This window comes from Falco punctatus (genome assembly GCF_963210335.1).
Source record: "Falco punctatus genome assembly, chromosome: 12".
Lineage (NCBI taxonomy): Eukaryota > Metazoa > Chordata > Aves > Falconiformes > Falconidae > Falco > Falco punctatus.
Window position 1 is genome coordinate 22323585 of NC_137592.1, and position 20304 is coordinate 22343888.

Here is a 20304-nt window from a genome sequence, read left to right on the forward strand (position 1 = left end):
TTTAAAAACTTTAACAGAATCCTTTGAATTAATTTATTGTGGGGGAAAGATAGCATTTATGCAATACTTTTTTGCTTAGGTGTGTTTTTAATATACACTTGATACAGCTTGTTTCCAATTTAAAATAGTGCTTGTGTGTGAGTTCTTTTTAAGCTAGAAGTTGAAAATTAGAGAACAAATTATGTGATATTGTTAATGAATTTTAAAAAATTATCTTTGATCTTAAATTTCTTTTTTATTTCATGTTTTAAATCAGGTGAAGCAGTGTGCTTCTGGCTGCTTTGTGCTAAATGGAGCAAATGCAAAGCAGCTGGAATGTCTCAGGTATGCAAGAAGGTTTAAAGCTTGTGCTGTTGCTAATGCAGCCCAGCTGTTGTGTGGCTGTGAATCTTGCCCTTAGTTTTCCATGTGTGGCCAGAACTCTGACACAGCTGGCATGAGTTGAAGACTAATGAGAACCTGATCTACGTGTTTTGCTAGGGACCTTCATATTGCTGGTATTGTGAGTCTGAGAGCTGTCGTACGCAGAGTAGCTAGTGCATGCCAGGTAATGATTGGTGATGTTATGTGATGTCTGTGTTTCTTTGAGATACCAGTGCTATTGAGCTGTCTGCTAGTTAACAGTAAGTACAGCTTAGAGGTATGTTATTGGAGATGGTGAAAATGCTTTTTTTTCCCCCTTGACACTTGCATATCATAACTTTGTATCCAAGAACTTGGAATCTTTTATCGCTGTATTTAAAATCAAATGTGTTGGTTTTGGGTCTCGAGAGTGGTAGTCTGTGTCTCTCAATCTCTTTCCATCATGTGCAGCTAAAGGATTTTGAATTTTACCAGTGTGCAGACAGCTGTGATCTTCCTAATTGGTTTGTGTGGGTGTCAGCATTCAGCTCTCCAATGAAATTTTTCAGAAAAGAAATGAGAAACTGAATGAGATGGGAATTAAAGCAGAAAGTTGGCTGTATAGATGATTTAGCAGTAATCTAGTGTGTAGCTAATTGGCTAGTATCCAAATTGGGCTTCTGATTGTTTGTTTTTCCTTTGGGGAAGAATGTTATTGAATACTAGATGACTGCTTCCCTGAAGGAAAAGATTCATGTCTAGGTGTTTTGTTCTAACATCAATTTTTATCTTGTATGGCACAACTGTTACTTATATTATGCACGTGGATTATGATATTAAAACTAAAAATGTTGGATTGTAGAAGCAAAAAGCTGGCCATGTGTAGGCCAGTAGGAGTTTTGCAATTTACATTGTTAATGCTAGAATTTCACCCTAGGTTGTTATATATTTGGTTTTAATTTTTAATGTTAAACTTTTGGTTGTCATGCACGGTATACTTGTTAGCAGAATGCAAAAGGAATGTTTTGCTAAAAAGAAAAAAAGCAGATTATTTAAATGTTCATGGACTTGTACTGCTGAAAAGTTTGTCTCCAAGGGAAGTCTGCTGTAAGGTTTTAAAATTACATTGAATATCTGGAAAGGAAGGAGATGCAACAACTACATTTTATAATTTGTTTTACTCATCCAAATTTTAATAAATTTACTTTCCCTCATTTGGGATTAGCTTTTACTTATGTCAGGTGTCAGTCAAGTGGGAAAATTCACCAAAGTTGGTGGAACTTCAGGGTTAACTCTCACCAGTTTCTGCAAAGGTTGGCCTCTGCTTTGTACTGTTTTTTTTTTTTTTTCTTCTTATGATTATTGGTCAAATACCATTTTATTCAGCAGAAAGCATTCAGAATATTAATAGAATAATCTTGCTTTATCTAGAATGCATTCTTAGATTGTTACTTGCATGAGTAATAACTCTAAAAATAGCCAGTATGATTTTCATCTCACATCTGTGAAAGATGCTGCGTTTTGTGCCATACCCTAGGGTTAAGCTGTGAGCCAACACACTGCTGGAATTTTTCCTTTGGAAATCAGGCAGCTAAAGCACCTTAAGGAGGCCTTTTTCCTGTGTGTTTCAAAACTGAAATATGCCTTGAGCGTTATACCAAGTGGAGTTCAGTCTTCTGTGCCTCAGCTGCAGCAGGAGGGATCTTGTAGGTGGTGGTTTGGGGAACACAAATAATCTGACAGTACATGGGATGTTTGTGGAGCTGTCAGGATAAGCTGCAAAGATAACCATTTATTATACCTGTTCTGGAGGAACAAGTGAAGAGTGTTTGTTTGGGATTTTTTTCAAAGATAACATTTATTGTCCCTGTGGTACGTGTTCAGTCCTTATATCAGTGTGTTCTGATTTTTAGCTCAGGGTAAGTCAGTATTTGTCTTTCATAGCAGTCAGTACCCACAATCCAATGATTTTTGAAAGTGAAACTACAGATGCTTACTTATGCCTTCATATTGGAATGGTGGTACTAGTCTGTGTGTGCGTGCCTAAAGTCATAATTGCATGTGCTTGTGTCCTATAGCTGTTGCAAAAGCAGGTATTGTACATCCCATCAACTGATGATGCTTGCTTTAGTCTTTTGAATAATGGCTGTTTGGAAGTAAGCAATGTTACCAGGTTTTTAAAATATTTCAGGAGTCATTTAAGGTATGATTTTTGTAATTTTTTTTTCTTTTAGGTGGCCTGGCTTTAGCTCAAGTACTATTTTTTTATGTGAAATACCTTGTTCTGTATGGTGTTCCTGCCCTCATTCTTCAAATGGATGGACTCAAACCTCCAGCTCTGCCTTGCTGTGTGAGCCTGATGCACAGTTTCACTAAAATGTGGAGGTTAGTCATTATTGCTTTTCAGATGGTTTATTACTGATATATGGCAGTCAGTGTGTAAGAACATGCATATGTGTGTTTGTGGTCACATACACGTTTGCTTTCGTGTCCTTGTGTTTTTTTCCCTCACCCCCATGATTCATTTTTAGTGCTTTGTAAATGAACTTCAATTTGATGGTTACTTTTTTCACACTGCAGAGGGCAGGGGCAAGCATCCCTTTCAGCTTTTTCATCCTCTTAATTATTAGAATTGCTCAGCCTACTTAGCTTCACTAACATAGCAATTATTCTTTCCAGATATCTATTAAATGGTTCATTTTTCAGTCTTGGTCTAAACCCCACATTTCAGCTAGATATTTGTATAGAGAAGGAAAGAAATGCTTGATTAATCACCCTATGAGGAAAGCTGTAGTTATAACACTCTAGCGTGTAGAGTCATGCTAGACTCATGCAGCAGAGAAAGTCTTCAACGCATTGAAAGTAAGTACTATGAAAAATGGGAATTATTTATAATGTAGGATGAATTTCTGGATCCCCTTTGCTTTTGAAGAGTTTCAGCACAATATTTCACAAAAAAAATTACCAGTTTTGAATCTTACTGTTGCTTTAAATCAGTGTTCACTGAAGTACTTCAGCTGAAAACTCTCCCAGGTGGATTCTGCTTGCTGCTTGGCCTGTGTATATCAGTGGATTCACTTCTTTCCCTTGTTTTCCTCTGCACTGTGTCTGTAGTTCCTTCAGTCAGTGGGGTGCTGTGCCCCAGAATTCTAGAAACATTTCCTGAAATGACTTAGACTTGTCAGCTTTTTAGTGCAGAGATTTCTCTTGTTTTGTGTTAGTGCAGAGCCTAGTATGACGGTGCTTACCTTGTTTGGTCTCTGACTGCTTTGTAATACGAATAAAGCTTTTTCATTTTAGTCATAAAAACAGCGGGCCTGCTATTATCAGAGCTTTATTGGATGAGACTTTAATTTTGTTTCAGGCTTGAAGCTAGATGTAATGAGAAGGTTTTGTAGTTTGTAATAGTTGGCAACTGTAGGTATGTGGTATTCAAAGAAATGCAGCAGAAATAGAGTGCAAAAAACAGATGAACTGTTAAAAATTATTTGATATACTAGCAAATGCCTTAGTTTAAATTCTCTTTCAGGGTTTGAACTGAACTTATGACCTACAGAGTTAATACAGAAATCTGTGGTTCTTACCAGGCACTCTCCTGAGAGCAGCATCACTTGGCCTGATGGCCCTCGCAAGCTGAGTTGCAAACAGCAGTGGGTTTTTTTCCCCTGTCTCGCAGTTATTATTCCAGGGAATCTTTGGATTGTATTGCTTTGTATTGCTGTATTGCTTTGGAGGTGCCAAATGAAACTGAACTTCAGCACAAATACTAATGACGCTGCTGTGTCAGGTAGTTGTAACAGACCATGAAAAGGTACTTTCTGCCTGTGAAGATGTGTGATGTATCACAGTAAAAGCATTGTGTATTCTTTAAAAAATATTCATAACACTCAGAAGAAAATTGAAACTAGTTTCTAAGTAGAAAGTTTATTTTTTTTAAAGGAAAAAGTGCCAACTGCTGGTATTTACCATTTGCCCAAGTATTGCATTCATATGTGTATCAACATTCACTGCCAGAAATAATCCCATCTATGAGATTTTTTTTTTTTTTTGTTGGCTTTGAAGGCTGAAAAAATCAGTCCCACCAGCAGGGTGGATAGTAGAATTTCCTATGGCTGCTAGTGATTTATGGGTCATTCTCAATTATCTAAGAAATCTCATGTAGCTTACCCTCCGAATCTGTGAATTATGATGCCCTTATGCCTTTACAGTTAAACTTTTCAATCACTAGTACCTAGAGGCTTTGCAGTCATCTTATGTGTTTTGGTATGTTATAAAGGAATGTCAGTGTTAGAAGTGGGAATAGCCTTTGTTTTTAAAATGACTGTCTGAACTGGACAGGAATTGTGGAAATGATGGGCTTAGCATAAAAGCTAGCAAAAAATGATGGAAGCAAATAGCTTGTGTTGTAAAGCTTTATGAACAGTGACACTGTGTTTCCTTAAAGTGCTAAATACTTTTGTGTAGTTTGTGACTATGTGGGCTTTTATGTGAATATTCCTAACAACTTTATCAGAGTGGGTCAAACTTAAATGTACTTAAATGTTAATAACATAGTGCCTAGTTTTAAGCTGGTAGAGTGAGGAGGTTTGTACCAGACCATTTTCATAAAATAGTAGCCTGGTAAAACTCATTAAAGACTCCCAGGACCAGGCTGGGAAATGGAGTGGGGTGGAATGAGCCAGATGACATGGAGTGCACCACTGTTACCTGCTGGCTGGCATCTGGGAGGCTGCTCAGAGAAAAGTGCGTGTGTATGCTTGGCTTGCTCTTGCACTTCTTGCTGGTGTCCACTTTAGGGTACTGTCAGAAACGGAGTATTATGCTAGCTAGGCTTTTGGAAGATCCAGTATTGCTATTTTTATCTCTCAAAGCTATTAGCAGTGCAGATTTTGAAGGAGAGAAGGTAGCCTGAGGAGAAACACAAAAGGAACATCACAATGTAAGGAATGCAAATACACTAATAAGGAGTCTTCCACCACCACCTGGTGTCCTTTGAGCATAACAACAAAGCTTTTGATCTTACACGTCAAGACCAGGGTCACTTATAATCAGTACATGCTGACATAATTTGCTCTGCAATACAGCAGGTGGAAGAGCTTTCAGTCAGGAAGGTAAGAAAGATACCATAGTATGTCTAAAATTTCTGGAGCTGAAAAGCAAAGCAGGTATTAGAAAACCAAATAGGGTATTTTGCTTCCCTATTTATGCTACTAAACAACAAAACACATTGTGTCCATTCAAACTTAAAACCAAAAGAATTTAATTAAAAAGGAGTTATCAACTTTATAGTAGAATCTGCCTAATTTGCATTGTATTTCATCAAGACAATCCCAGCATCAAAAAATCAGCAATCCTGTTTATCATCTCAAGACAAATACAGGCGTTCAATGTGTTACTGTGGTTTCATTTTACCAGTATTATCATTATCTTGCTAAATATGCAGCTATATAGCTAATAAATGCATGATAAATTTATTACTATACAAAAGCTTGATTATAGCTGTGAAAAGGAGTTTCTGAGCTCCTGATTTCCAGATAGGGCAGCAGTTCAGTGACATACCAACTTACAGTTTTTAATGTCTGCTTTATCTTAAGCCATGAGGAATTAAAACTTTTGTTTTTTACCAAGGTTAAAAGCAAGGTCGTTAATCATGTGAGAGCAACCGGTGGTGTTGGAAACGTGACTGCTTTTAAAGAATTGGTCAAGGCTGATGCCTGCCATACAACTTCTTAGCTGGGGGCGTGGAGGAGTGGTGTGGTATTGAATTGTGTAGGGTAGCTAGAAAAAGCTGTGCTACTGCTGACACTTGCAAATCAGACCAATCTGGAAAAATATCCTAGTGAAAGAGTAAAGGTGTGGAAACTACAGAAACAATAGGTAGCACGTAACTAAATCCTGTATCGCTTTTGACACATTGGTAAATGACTGGCAATATATTCCACAAAGAAACTTAGTTTGTAAATCAGGACAAGACTTAGCACAGATGCTGTGTGTGGAAAAACCATGCTTCCATTTTTATGTTTCCATACTTGTGTTACTGAGTGTGGCAAGTGCTTTTTTGCAAAGATGTTGGACACATTGATCAGATGTATTTTGACATGCTATGGGAACAGCATGGCATAAGAAACCAGTTATTTCTGGTCATAGACTGACACAAAATGCGCAGAAGCACAACTCTTCTGCCTTTCCACCTTAAAATTTGCACATTACCAAGTATCTTATCCCAAAATAATAGAGGCAAATTTGTTGGGGACAAATTGTGCTAAGACTTTTTGCATGTTTAATATAGGTTAGCCTCAGCAAGGGTAGAGGTTCTTCAAGAAGACATTAAGAAGTAGAATTTGAAAGGTAGATTTCACAGGAAGCAGAATTTCACCCAGTATACAGAGAATGGAGTTGAAGAAATGCTTCCAGATAAAAAATAAAATAATGCAATGATGGAGAAAGATCTGGCATTTTCAACTACTATACTGAAAGTTCTGGACTCCACCTTGTATTTAATACCCTGATTCTTGACCAGACCGGAGTCTGACATAAGTCAGCCCCTCCATTTTCTTGTGTGCTAATGGGTGGACTAGGAGGGCTGTATTTTGCATATACAGACACATACACACTTTTATATGAACATATGTTTATGTTCACACAGATGTTTTGGTGACATCCAAAAATGGCATCTGGGTTATGATTTGAAAGAAACTGTCAGGAATTCAGTCTGGTTTACCTGCATCATTATTGCAAAAGCATTGCTTGCCTTATATGAGAAAAGTGGTCTATATGCAAGGTTTCAGTGAATTGCTCCAAATTATGGATTAGAATTTTGCTGTAGGCTCATCATATTCTCTGCTATAACCATGCCATAGAAAATGGATCTACAAATGAAAATACCTCATCTGCCTTTTTCTTTCTCATCCTGATACCTTTTGTCTATCTTCACTGTTGTTCTTGAAACCTTCCCTGCCCTGGAAACAGTTCCTTCTGTATTTGTATCAGAAAGGGCCATACAGGGTATTTTCCCTTCTTTTCAGATTCGTTTCTGGGAAGATGTAAGTCTGATACTGGTGTTATGTGTGAGTGTGAGCACAAGAGATCACTGTGACCATATGCAGTAATTTTGGAATGCTGAACGCAAGCAAAAATTTACCATCTCTTACTTCTGGCTTAAACACTTGATAATATTTACATCTATTTGCCTATTCTTAGTTTGTGGTGAGGATCGGAATAGACTTTTAAACATGGAAAATTGATTTTCTGACCTGGAGGGGGCAGGGAAGAAGTGATTTTTAGTCTCTTTTCACCTGTGCTTCTCATGGTCTCAGCCCAGTTTATCATGTACTTCTCTTCTTTGGGCTTCTGACTTTTGTATTAGAATAAATTATTTTGGGAGTTAATTCTTAAATATATCAAGACAAGTGACTGAAAGGCTTTATGTTATAAGATATCATTAAAGAAATTTAAATAAGATCAGAAATGGTGTTTCTGTCAGTGCTTGATTTGGGAGGCTTGCCTCCTGAAATTCCCAAATAGCCGATGTCTGGCACAAGTTAACACAAACATAGTTGTCCAGCTGTCACTTTGCTACAGCCATGTGCAGTCTGGATGACATCCCTGCCTCTGGGCTCAGAAAAAGGTGCCTTTACAAGGGGCTTGTATTCTACCAAATTCCTGTGGGAAGCTCTTGCTTTCTGTTTGAGTATCGTAGGGCTCCTTTGCTGTTGTGTTTCTGGATAAATTGATAGATTGTCTGAAATTTGAGATAGCAGGTTTTCTCCGTAAGATTCTCCTTCCTATGAGTGTTGCTCTGATTATATGCTAGTAATGACAGCAAATAGCTGTCATGCAACCTGTCATTCAGAGGTAATTACAGGGAAAAAGGAAGGAGCTAAATGATGGGTCAGACTCCTTCCCATGGCAGGTAAGAGTCATTTAAGTTGTAAATCCCTGAACAGTTTTCATGAGGGAAGGAGAGGTAGGCAGTGAATAAGAACTCCACATCTCCATGCTACCATGGAGAAGGGACTCAGCAGGAATCACCCAGAGCATGGTAGAAGCTTGAACGGCACACCCAGACCTGTGGCTCAGACCTCTTGCCCACCTTGCTGTAGCAGGAGTTGCAGCAGCAGCAACAGCTGCTTCCCAAAACTGCCAGAGGACCTTCACTGGGGTTCTGCACCTTGGGAGGGGATGCTGTTTGGGGATCAGAGCAGGGATGCTGGGCCAAGCCTACTTGTGCTATGAACAGAGAATGATGTTTTAAGTGCTATAAAAGAAAGCCCTAGCAGGCAGCTTCAAGAGGATCAGTTATTTTGAGGTGGTTTGTTTTTTATCTATCCTGTATTCTAGACAGCTGTTTCTGAAAGCTTTCTACTACCATGCCTCTGATGGGACTTACCCAGCAGCTGAAACTGAGACAAGAAAAGGAAGGACAGGTTTATGCATATTTCCCTTTCTCTTGGAGATTGGGAGTGTCACTTCTGGTATATTTGCAACCTTAGATTTTTTCAAAGAGAAAGTTATTCAGTGTGTTTTAGACTGTGTATCAGGTAAAACAAAAATGGCTTTTGATGATCTAGTTTCTCACTGGTTTTAATCTTAAAAATGTTAGTGTTAGTGCTGCAGCATTTCTATTTAAAAATCAAAAGGTACCTTTTCCCCACCCAATATTTTTAAAAGTGATCTTGAATTATGAAAAAAAATATTTAAAAGCATAGTTTGATTAAATAAATTACACCCACAGTTTTGAAGTGGCTTGGTGCTCATGACTAAGAGCAAATTGTACTGAAACCTTAAGAAGAAATCAGTATTTCCAAAGTGTGCAGAAGTCCAAATACATCAATGCCCATGAGCCATGTTAAGCCTCCTTTGGCAAACTGTAATACCCTGAAGTCATAAGATCTGGTTTGTGTGTCCTGTGTGGACAAGTACACCAAATTGGATCCCAAATCGGTAGTAAAAATAACATGTATAAGAACAGTTTTTCATGGAAAGCTTGTGTTTGCATAGATTGGTGGATGATGTGCCTTAAAAAGCTTAAAGAATACTATATTTCATTCTTGAGAAGTTTTTATGGGGTCTTTGAAGATGCTGGGTGAGAGTCTCAGACAGAAAAGCGTTCTTTTTTCCTTCTGCTGGTGTGTAAGGACCAGGGTTTAATGTAAGGCACATCTCTCTGTATGTCCTGGCCACCTACAACCCCTGTGGTACTTGTAAGCAGTATGCTCTTGTGTGAAATACACAGCTGCTATGCAGAGTAACGGCTGGAGTCAGGGGGGACTTTTGAAGAGAACCCTCCTTAGAAAATCTGTGGAGTTATGTGTAACTTAAATGTTACATCTGCTTACCAATATCAGAATACTTAAGCTGTTTGCCCCAAAGTTGGGTATTTAATTGCAGAATTAGTGCACAATTTTGGTAGTGGAATAACTTGTTTCCAAGTTGAAAATTAACCCTTTTCCTGACTTACTGACTTGTTACATTTTTCAGTAACTGTTGGGATGCTTAAAACCGAACATTGATCTGTGACTCATTATTTTTAGCTAATGTCACCTAAATAGATGATAGACACTTTAGTCCTGGACTGGTTAGTCATTCTTTTGCCGATAGAGACAAAAAAAATAACTGCTTCTGATGTCAGCCAAATTAGTGCATGCTACAGTTCTTACCTACTGTACAGCTCATTTTGCTGGTTATATTAAAGCTTTCAAAGGCTCCTTAAATCTCTTCTGTAGAGAAAAAAAAATTGTCTCTTTGGAGTGTAAAAAGAGACAATAATGAAGCATACTAATCCTTCTTGGGTCTAAATTGCATAATTATTGGAAACTTATTTGCATAGTGACTGGTTTGTTACTGTAACTTTAATTTTTTTAACAAACAAGCTAAGCCCACCTACTGCTGATCACCCATGAAGCCCATTCTTCACAGTATTTGACATGAGCTTTGCATAGATACGAACTATTACTGCTGCTCACTACCACTGTAGAAAATGAGTAATGACTATTAATAAACTTCATTGTTCCATTTGCAGTAAAGATAGGGAACTCGTAATAATTGGACAATCGCACTGCATTGCAAGAGTCTTACTTGAGGAAGACTGAAGAACTTACCCTATGGGAGTTTGCCACTAATAATGGGCATTAGGTTTCATCACTCTCCATGAGCTACCACAGGCTTTTGAAGAATCAGGGAAGGTATAAAATTAAAGTAATATTTCTTTTGAAAGGTTCTAGGAGAGAATACAGAAGTAACAGAATACAAAGAAGATTTGCTCTTTTTAAGAAAAGTATCTGCTGAACTGTGTCACCAAGATCCAATGTGATGGATCTGTGAGAAACAGAACTAATTTGTCTTAAAGCCTCCTAAGTGGGCAAACCTGTGTGTAATCTTACATGAACATCGGCAATGACTGATGTCTGCTTAAAATTCTGCTTGTCTCTCTGGTCAGGAGATTGCAGGGGTGGGGGGAAGTTGCTGTGTTAGATCATTAAAACTTTCCTCAGACTTTCTGATATAATACAGATTGTGTGTTTAAATTAAAATGAAACAACAAAACACCTTAGATTATGGATACGATTTTTAGGCTTGAGACCACTAGCAGTTTGTGTAGTCTCTTTACGTGGTCCACAAAAGAACTTTCTCCTTGCAGCTATCTTACTGTAGATAATTTTTGCTGTGCAGGTTTCCAGCCTGAGGTTCCAACTAATAACTGAAACTACAGATTTGGGACTTACTGATATTTTCTACTCGGAGGTGAAGGTGCCTTTAACAAAGTGTATACCAAAGTTTGACTGTATCCTGTGTTATACAGGCTGCCAGTCAGTCCAGGTATTTCTGCCTCTGTTGAAATCGGTGAGGGTTTTGCTGCAGATTTTGACTGGGTCAGTATTTCACTGTGGATTTCCACCATTCTCATAGGTACAGGAAGCCCTAGCTTCTCGCTGCAATGCTATGCAGGAAATCCTTCACAAGTAAAATGTCTAGGGTTTGTTCTGTTTACCCTTAAATTAATCACATATTTACAAAGTACTGTTTTTGTGAGGTAAGGTGAATATTTACACGTTGGCTGTATTGGTCCTGAAGAGCTCCACAGCAGTGAGTGGGAACTCTGGATGGAGGCACGTAGCACAAGCTGAATGCAGTGGCAGCTTTGGTTATTCTAATAATGGAGGAAACCAAAAGGCAACCTGGTACTGTTGAATCATTCCAGGAAGAAACAGAACATAAGTTCAAAGTGTTTTATCTAAGTATGTAGTGTTAAAATTCTAGCATATACTTAAGTAAGTGTCAGAGAATATGATAGATATCTTCATGTATATACAAGTCCTGCTTATTATTAATGTAACAAGAAATTGCTTGTCAAAGACATGATATAAAAGCATTTGACAGTCTTCATATTTTTTCTTTAAAATAACAGATTTATCTTTTTTACTTTTAACTGCATTTTTACATTGAGACAAAAGAGAGCTACTACTAGTTTGCTGCATTGCAGGTGGTTAAAACTTAAAATCAAAGCTTGCAAAGAAAAGACAGACTATTGAAGCTTGAGATCTAGGCTTAAGTAGTTCTTAAAATCTTGATGTTTAAAAGAATGTTGCGTTTCATTAAACAGGAGTTTTCTCATTGGATTGAGCCAGGATTTGCTTCATGGTATGTTGCGTAGTAAGAATGGTGATGTTTTGGTTTTACATAGGAAATGATAGGAAAGCCAAAAGAGCTCCATATTATGTGTTTGTTTCTGATTCCAACGCCATATCAGTGGGAATACTGGAAAATCTATGTGGGTGAAATACACCAAGTGTCTTGCACTAATTAAAAGACCAAAGTAAAAATGAGAACTCCAAGAACATGCTTGTATGTGGCAAGAGTCCCCAGAAAATGTGATGTGACTTTCAAGGTTCAGTGTCCAAAAGTATATTCTATAGTTTAGGTAGCAGATCCAAATGAGTGGTTGTATTGTAGTGGATCTTTTTTTTTTTTTTTTTTTTTTTTTTTTATCATGCATCTTCCCATCTTCATTTTAAAAACAAACAAGACTAAACAGTCTGGGCTTTTTAGATGAATATTTTCAGTTTGCTTGCTATATTTTATTTCTGCTGTAAAATATCTTGTGGCAACTTGATTTTTGTTTTTCTGTTTTAGGTTGTGCATCTGTTTTCTAAATAGTGTATCCTAGTGTGGTGGCAGTTAATAGGAAGTGTGCTGATTGTCACCGAAGAGACAAGCTTTGCTGTGAAGGTGTAGGTTTCAAGTAAACTTGCAGAAAACAGTATGTCTGAATCCATGCAAGTTGTAGACAGGCAAAAGTGTCTTAAAAATATGGATGGCTTTCCCAGATCTTTAATAATGAAGATGATGATGAAGCAATTGGTAGCAGTCACTACCTGAAAAATACTTAGTCTACTAGGCGTACCCCCTCTAGGGAATTTGCTTCAGTAAATTTTATAGTTCACTGAGACATTAAATAATAGCAGTTACAAAACCTGCATATAGACTTTGCTATCTGCTTTCCCTGTAGGAATCTTATCTTCAGCAAGACTCTAAAACATGTTTGGGACTTATGTTGCACACTTGTAATTACTTGTAACTTGGAAGCTTTCATCTTTGAGGGCTTGCCAGTTGGGGAGGTTGCCACGGGCAGCATTGGAAGACAGATGAGCAGAAGTAGGAGGATCCAGAAATAAATGGTGGGGCATCTGTCAGGGGAATTCTATCATTTACACAGTCTCTTGGGCATTCCAGCTCCAAGATATTGCTTGACAAGGAGGAACAATGAAGCAACTTAAAAGCATTGTGCCAGTGAAGGCAACTGTCATTCAGTGACCTCTCCGTCTCCAGTGCAAAATGTCCTGATGTGAGAGACTCTTAGCAGCTCACCGGCAAAATGCCAGATACATTTGCAAAGGCTGCTAATGGAAGTGCTGGTCTTGCAAACACTGTTCTATGGTTAAATAGGACGGGCTACCCTGAGGATATGTGAATGAGTTACACTTTCTAATGTCAAGTTTAGCCATATTTGTAAAAGGAAGTGTGGAGGGCCATTCTTGAAATGTTGCAGCGACTACAATACTTCTTTTGAGAGATGTTAAATACCCACAGGGTAGAGTGCTGAAGCTATAACAAATAATCCACTTGCTGGATCATCACCATAGATGGCAACTAGTCTAGCTGATTTTAAGAGATTTAAGTGCAATTATTGTTTGCCTCGGTGAAATGTAGGGTAGTGCTGCTGCTTGAACTCCTCCTCTGCTTACAGAAACTACACCATTCCTTCCTGCATTCAAAAGTGTTCATGTTCCAGCAGCAACATGACTGTTTTTAACGCATCTAGGATGTTTCTGTCTGCAATGCAATACGGTCAGTGGGCACACAGTATCACATTTACCTGTCTCCATATATGTTACTGATTCCGAACTCTTTAAAATGGCAAGCTATCTACCTAGATCTATTCCCCATAAGGAAGGGCCCAAAGTTAGAATCGTGCCGCTATCTGCCTTTTCAGAGTGGTAGTATGCCATCTGCTTGCAGTGGGTATCTTTGCTGAAGTGCATGGTTAGCCAAATACTTCCCAGATTATGCTAAATGTTGCATGATTTGTTGTGTTTTGTTTCCAGGAATAGTGTGCAGCCCAGCAGTCCTTCAGGAGGAACTGACAGAAAACAAAGCTGTGCTGCTTTCTCTTCAGCACATGGTTTCAAAATATGGATATGGAAAATCAGGGTTTGGCAACTCCAATTACTGCAATTAGTTTCATAAAAAATGGTTCTAGTAATGAGTTTAACTTTAAATTGATTCATATGATCCTGACAGGTGCTTGGCACTTAAGTTTTTTTGGCTGTAAATTATTGGGAATGAGGTCTCACAGTCAAACCTTGTGATTTGGGGGTCCTTTAAACATCATACCGGAATTACGAATTGTAGTCCCTAATGCTGCTAATGAGTAGCAGTTTTCATCTAGGTAGGTGTGGCATCAGGTCCTTGAATAACATTGGTTGGCAAAACATCATTGAATTTAAAAGTTGTATACTGAAGGTTCAAACAACTCCTCTGCTGAGGAATTTGAGTTTAGACCTCAGCTAAAGGAACACACAGCCTTGTGGAAAGTGGGACCCATATGCAATCCATCGGATAACATGCTTGTAAAGAGTGCTGACCGGGGTGGGCATTTGGATGAAAATGCTCAGGAGCAAGTCTGTTGCTGTGTGTCAATCTGTAGCTCCACTAGGAGCCACCGTGTCTGCTGACCTGTGCTGAGCTCAGGGCATCTGTCCAGGAAAGTGTGAACAAGGTCCTAGAAGGTCCTGACCAGTTTTTGATCCTGATATATATCAGCATGCACCAGCTTGCAATAGGCAGATACACTTGAAGAACCATGCACTCTTAAGTGGCAAGTGGTGAGCACAGGATTTCAAAATAAGGTCCAACTATAAAGAAATTGAACAGATGGAAATCTCAGAGTGAGTCTAAAGTACCTATGACACAAGAGGGAAACAGATGATTGGCTTCACTGATACCCTTATTGCAGCATGAACAGCAACTTATCACAGTTTTACTCATTTGGCTTTCAGATATGTATATATGCCTTTTTGTATCCTGGGGACAAAAAGGTTTTTGTACTTTTTTTTCCCCTGGAAATCATCAGATTGACAATTTCAGTGCATGTGCTGTTGCTACTGACTATGGTTCATACCAGCATGCTTCTGCCTTTTCATATCTTTTCTATATAAAAGGACTCTTTACTTCTCTCTCATCAGCTTTGTGCTGAATGCAAATTTGGAGGTACCTCATTGCATTATGCATTTAGCTTTCAAAGCAGAAACCACATGTCTAAAATAATTCTGAAAATGTACCTTGAGGAGAGAGATGTGTGCTTGCAGGCAGATATTTCAAAGATTATATTTTGGAAAAGGTCCTTGTTAGTTTAGTGTATGTACATTGTTGGTCACCCATTTCTAGTTGATGTACTGGGAAAAGACGAATTTGATTAGGAAAGATTATATGTATAATCTTTTGTTGAAATGTATCAGAAAGTAGAACTTCATGCTTAACAAAAGCATTAGTTGTGTACAGAACTGATTGAAAACTGCCCTTCAGAGGAATGCAATTAGAGTTGTTTTTATAAAGTAAATAGCTATTGAATTGTCTGTAATGAGCAACATGATTATGAAATGGAGGTTAAATATATCTCCCCTTTATTGTTCCACTGACTAGTCAAGATTTTGCTCTGTTCAAAGACTGCATTACTATTTTGAAAAACTAGATTTTACCCATTATTTCTCCAAAAATTTAAGTATTATTTTGCTACTGACATTTTAGCAGTGTAAGGAATTTAACTGGCAGAGCATTTTTTACTTGTATTGCTATGGATATCCTTTCCCTTGTTGTTTTAGATTTTAATTAAAACCTTTATTTCAGAAAATTGTGCTCGTTATAGGATTTCAAAAAGCATTTGTGAAACTTTTATGTAACTGAGGCATCCTAAATTGCAGGGGCTACCAGATAAATCCTGTATTTTGCAGAGAAGCTCAGGATCAAATACACTGTTTGAAGCTGATTATAAACCATATTGCTATGTCAAGTAAATATGGGTGTACTTAGATAATCATGTCTGTGTGGTGTGTAATTGTGGCAGGTGTAATTGAGTTAATTGTGGTGACACCCTGTTGTGCCTGATAGGTGGATTCCTGTGATGTTGAAGGGGATCATTATGAAATGTTTAATAGAAATGCAATGTGATAACTTGTTCTTCATTTAATGAAGTTGCTTACTCCACCCTGAGTTGCAGTCTGAACATTGCTATACAAACCCTTTTTACCCCTTTATATTTCCATCTGAGAACAGAAGGATTAATTATAACTACCAGATCTGTTTCCATTGCTACTTCACTGTACTTTAACTTCACTTGTAGACTTAAATACAGTATGTATTTAAATATGAACAAGTAGAACAGCTGAAAGTCTGCGATAGTGTTTTGTCAAAACCAGCCTCTAGCTTTTCAGTATTTTTGCCTTGCACACTCTCTATTCGTTATCCTAGGTGCTTAAAAGTGTATGTACCCAATATCCATAGCCTTAAGCAATCCCAACTATTTTTTTTCATTTACAGTTTGAAATTGTTTGGCCTTGTTCTTGCTTTTAGAACTAATCAATTACACTATCCTAAGGTGATTTTAAGATCTAGGTGCACACTTTGATTCTACTGTATATTCTCAAAATTCTGTTGGTCATAGTGTAGTTAATTTTTTTAACTGGCTGCTTACTACCTAAGATCCTGAATTCTCAGTGTATCAGTACAGCATCCATCTTAGGAATAATGGACCTAGTGAGGCTTTCATCTTTTTTCCTTCTTTTCATTTATTCTAATAAATTGGTTCTATGCATGTTCATTTTTAATACTTATTGAATACTTTGTGGAAATATTTCCATCAGTAAAGCCTGCATGAAATAAAGTATAAAGCTTTTTTTTAATAACAAGTGCATTATGTTTTGGTAACGGTGAAAAATGAGAGAAAAGATGGCATTGAAGTCCACAGCAAAGGTCTAATTTTCCCTCCCTGTCTGAGCCCACTCTGCCTCAACTTTGTCCACCCAACTTCCTTCAGCTCTGATCATCTCAGCTTAGCAGGATCATTCAGTTTCCATGTTCGTTGTAGGCCAAAGCCCTCTGGCTTTTCGTTCGTTGTCAAAAGTGGTGGTACTGTTATGCGCCACATCCCTGTCCACAAGAAGCTCAGTTGTTGTGTCCCTTCAGAGACAATAGCAGATGTGGTCATTGCCATTGCAGAATAGCTAGGAGAACTTGAAAAGATGAGCTTGGCTGAAGATACACAAGATGACTATTTAGCATATGTCTGTTCCCTGGAATTCTATGAGTTTCTCTTCCCCATCCCAGCACAAGCATACTGAAGTGCTTGGTCCTAGGAAGAGAAGGTTTTCAGAGGTATAAATGCAGACTGTGGGCAGCTCTGATACAAACAACTGGCTGTACAACACAGAATATTTTGGTGAAGAGGGGGAGCCAAATTACAGTATGTGTTCAGGCAAGAGGAACGCGGAAAGATAACTGGATACACTTCATGCAGCATAATTACACAGTAATAAAACAACAATGTAAAATGGGGAATGATTTTAGGAATGTGAAAATATAGGTTTAATGGTGGCCATGTGCATGTTCCTGGCAGAATATTTTTTTCTGTTGCAAGGCAGCTTTTAAGTGGGAAATTTGTTCCCCTCATCATTACCCTGCTGAACCAGTGTTTCCCTCCCTCTTTAACTCCTAGAATTTCTACAGCTCATTATCTGTTGTTACCAGGATGCCATTAACTATCTGATGACTTCTCTTGTTCCAGGTAGGAGGCAGCACACTGCAAGCAATACTGTTAAAATAAAACCATGTTGTACCCAAATGACCAATCAGTTGTTTTTTTTTAACAGGGTTCTTGAGTTTAGTATATGCAAAAACGTTTTCTGTGGACAGAATGAAGCCCATTTCAGAGCAAGTCCAGCACTACAAACAAGACATTTGTGTTTTCCAATTGTGCTGTTACGCACACAGTTAATCTATCATAAAACTGGCACGTACTTCAGATACTGAGTAAATGTCTGAAATCAGTGGATACCTTCCTGTAGTATCAAGGATTTGCTAGTATATTGTTCGTGAACTTGATTCTGCTGAGCTAGCTGAGGGACAGCTGAGAAAAGGGAAACAAACACTGATGATTATGGCTAATGTATGTTGTTAATGCTGAAGTTTTTAGGCATGGTTCTTGTAATTTAGTGTGATCTAACTTGTACTTATTGTCAGAAATCTTCAAAGTTATTTTCTTCATCAGAGCTGAGTGGAACACACTTGTAAGGCCCACTTCTCAGTATATTCTGTGTATCTGAAGGAGACTTAAGGGGGTTCTTTGACTATTCTTTATCATGGAGAGAATTCACAGTGATCCGTTAGTGCAGTACAGAGCACAAAAGGGGAAAGAAGGGATGGCACAGTAGTTTTGCGTAGAGGATCATTGTGTATGTGACAGGAAACATGCAGACTCGCTGGTTATCAGGATGCTTCCAAAATTATACAGAATATAAACAATTTATGCTTCGTGTGGGTTGTACCACTCTGAATGTTACTGCTTTACTGAAGAAATACCCAAACAAGGGATTTGTGAGCTTTTTAACATGCATCTAAATCTTTCCATATGATGATAATCTTCAATTTCACATGTCATTACGGAAGGGAATTTGAATATTACACTTTTGCTTCTCTTTTATCAATTCCAGCAGTTTTATATTTATTTTTGGTATTACTGATTGTTTTGAAATGCAGTGTTTGTACAATACCTAACAGAGTAGTATTTTATTTTTTTTTAATTATTAAAATATGGTGAATCTTTTTTCTTACAGAAGTTTTGATGTTGGACTACATCGCTTTCTGGTCAGGTAAGCCAATACTTATTTTGGATTGCAATTTCATATTAAAAAGCATTTTTGTTTTAAGTAGAGATGGCTATGTGAACTCACTACTAATCAGTAGATATTTTCTATAGCAAGATCCTCTTGTCTTCCATTTGTATATTAGTTTGAGAAACTTTTAATTTTTTGGCTTGAATATCTACCCAATGTCACTCTAAGGAACCTCTTCAGGTGTCCTTAAGTAAAACTTTGACTTGGGAAATTTCAGTGGCAGCATCCCACTTGCTGCTGAGGAAATTTTTTTTTTGTACTGAAAAAAACGTTTTCTTATTTTTTTTTCTTCTTCAGAAAAAACTGAAGGAAGTTTTTTCACTGGTAACACAAGCAACTCAAGTACCTTCATATCTTCTAATAAGGGCTTGAATTTTATGGAAAACTGTGACTGTAGAGGACAGTTGTATTTTCTTGATAGAGAACTTGATGGGTTCAATGCATGGGATGGACTATGTTCTGAAGGTGAATAAAGTGGGATAATTGCTGTGCATTTTGCTGACATTTAGAGGAATGCAGTGATTAAAGCAGGGCACTTCCAACAAGAAAAGGGAGGCTAATGTATTTGAATGCTACACTGAGGAACTGGTTTTGTTGTTTGGAGTTCTTTTGTGTGAGCAAAGTCACAAGCGTTCACTAAGAATGCGTTTGCATTCATTTTTAATAACATACCTATCACTATTTACTGATCTTTACAAAGAAGTGTGATGCATACCATGAAGTTTCCTATGATCTTCAGACCCTTAGAGATTTCAATCTCTCAGTTGTTTCATCCCCTGAAATGTTGCAGTATTCATCTGTGAAGAACTTTATCTTGGAAGAATGAACCCAGTATGTGAGCCAGAGCATGCTGGTTGGGTCCCACCATAAGGATCAGGTGATGTTAGGCTTCCCTTGATTTGGCCTTGCTACTGAACTCATTACAGAAGCCTGCTAATTGTTCTTTACTATAGCTACTAAAAGAAGCATATAGCTACAGACAGCATGATAAATGCTTGGAAGCATTTCCCTGCCTTAGGCACAGCATCACTTGTAAGTGTTCTTTTCACTTTGTCCTCTGAAGTATCCAAGATACCCCTTCCAGATTCAGGTTCTCTAGTTATCAGTACTGTGGCTAAATCCAAGAAAAAATGGTAATTCTTTGTCCAAGGTCTGGGTGCCAGCTGGACAACAATACAAAAGGTATATCTTAAAGGAAAGAATACTGGGTAATATCATATTGAATGCCATGCTTTTGTGATTTAAACTAAATACAAAAACCATGAAAGACAAGACATCACACAAAGCCTGTATCACAGGGAAAATCAGGTTTGTTTTAAGGTTGCCCAGGCAAACACCTGTCCTGCCATCTTGTAACATTTGAGTAGTAGGCTTTGTAACATTAGGGTTATTTTATGTATTTCTTTGTGTGTAACACGACAGCTTTTAATGGATAGCTGTCTTCACTAAAGCCACAGTGTCAGTATTGCTGAAGATATATGTATTTCAGTGTGTAGATACAGGTTTTAGACTACTG

General features: G+C 37.8%; 1 protein-coding gene across 1 annotated transcript in view; it reads left to right on the forward strand.

Moving 5' to 3' along the window:
• Positions 1–20304, forward strand: part of HHAT (hedgehog acyltransferase) — a 162671-nt gene that overhangs the window by 18458 nt on the left and 123909 nt on the right. Inside the window, exons 8-9 of the mRNA XM_080408664.1 lie at positions 2577–2727; positions 18729–18764. Coding sequence (XP_080264790.1) covers positions 2577–2727; positions 18729–18764 — 187 coding nt within the window. The remainder of the gene's footprint in view (positions 1–2576; positions 2728–18728; positions 18765–20304) is intronic.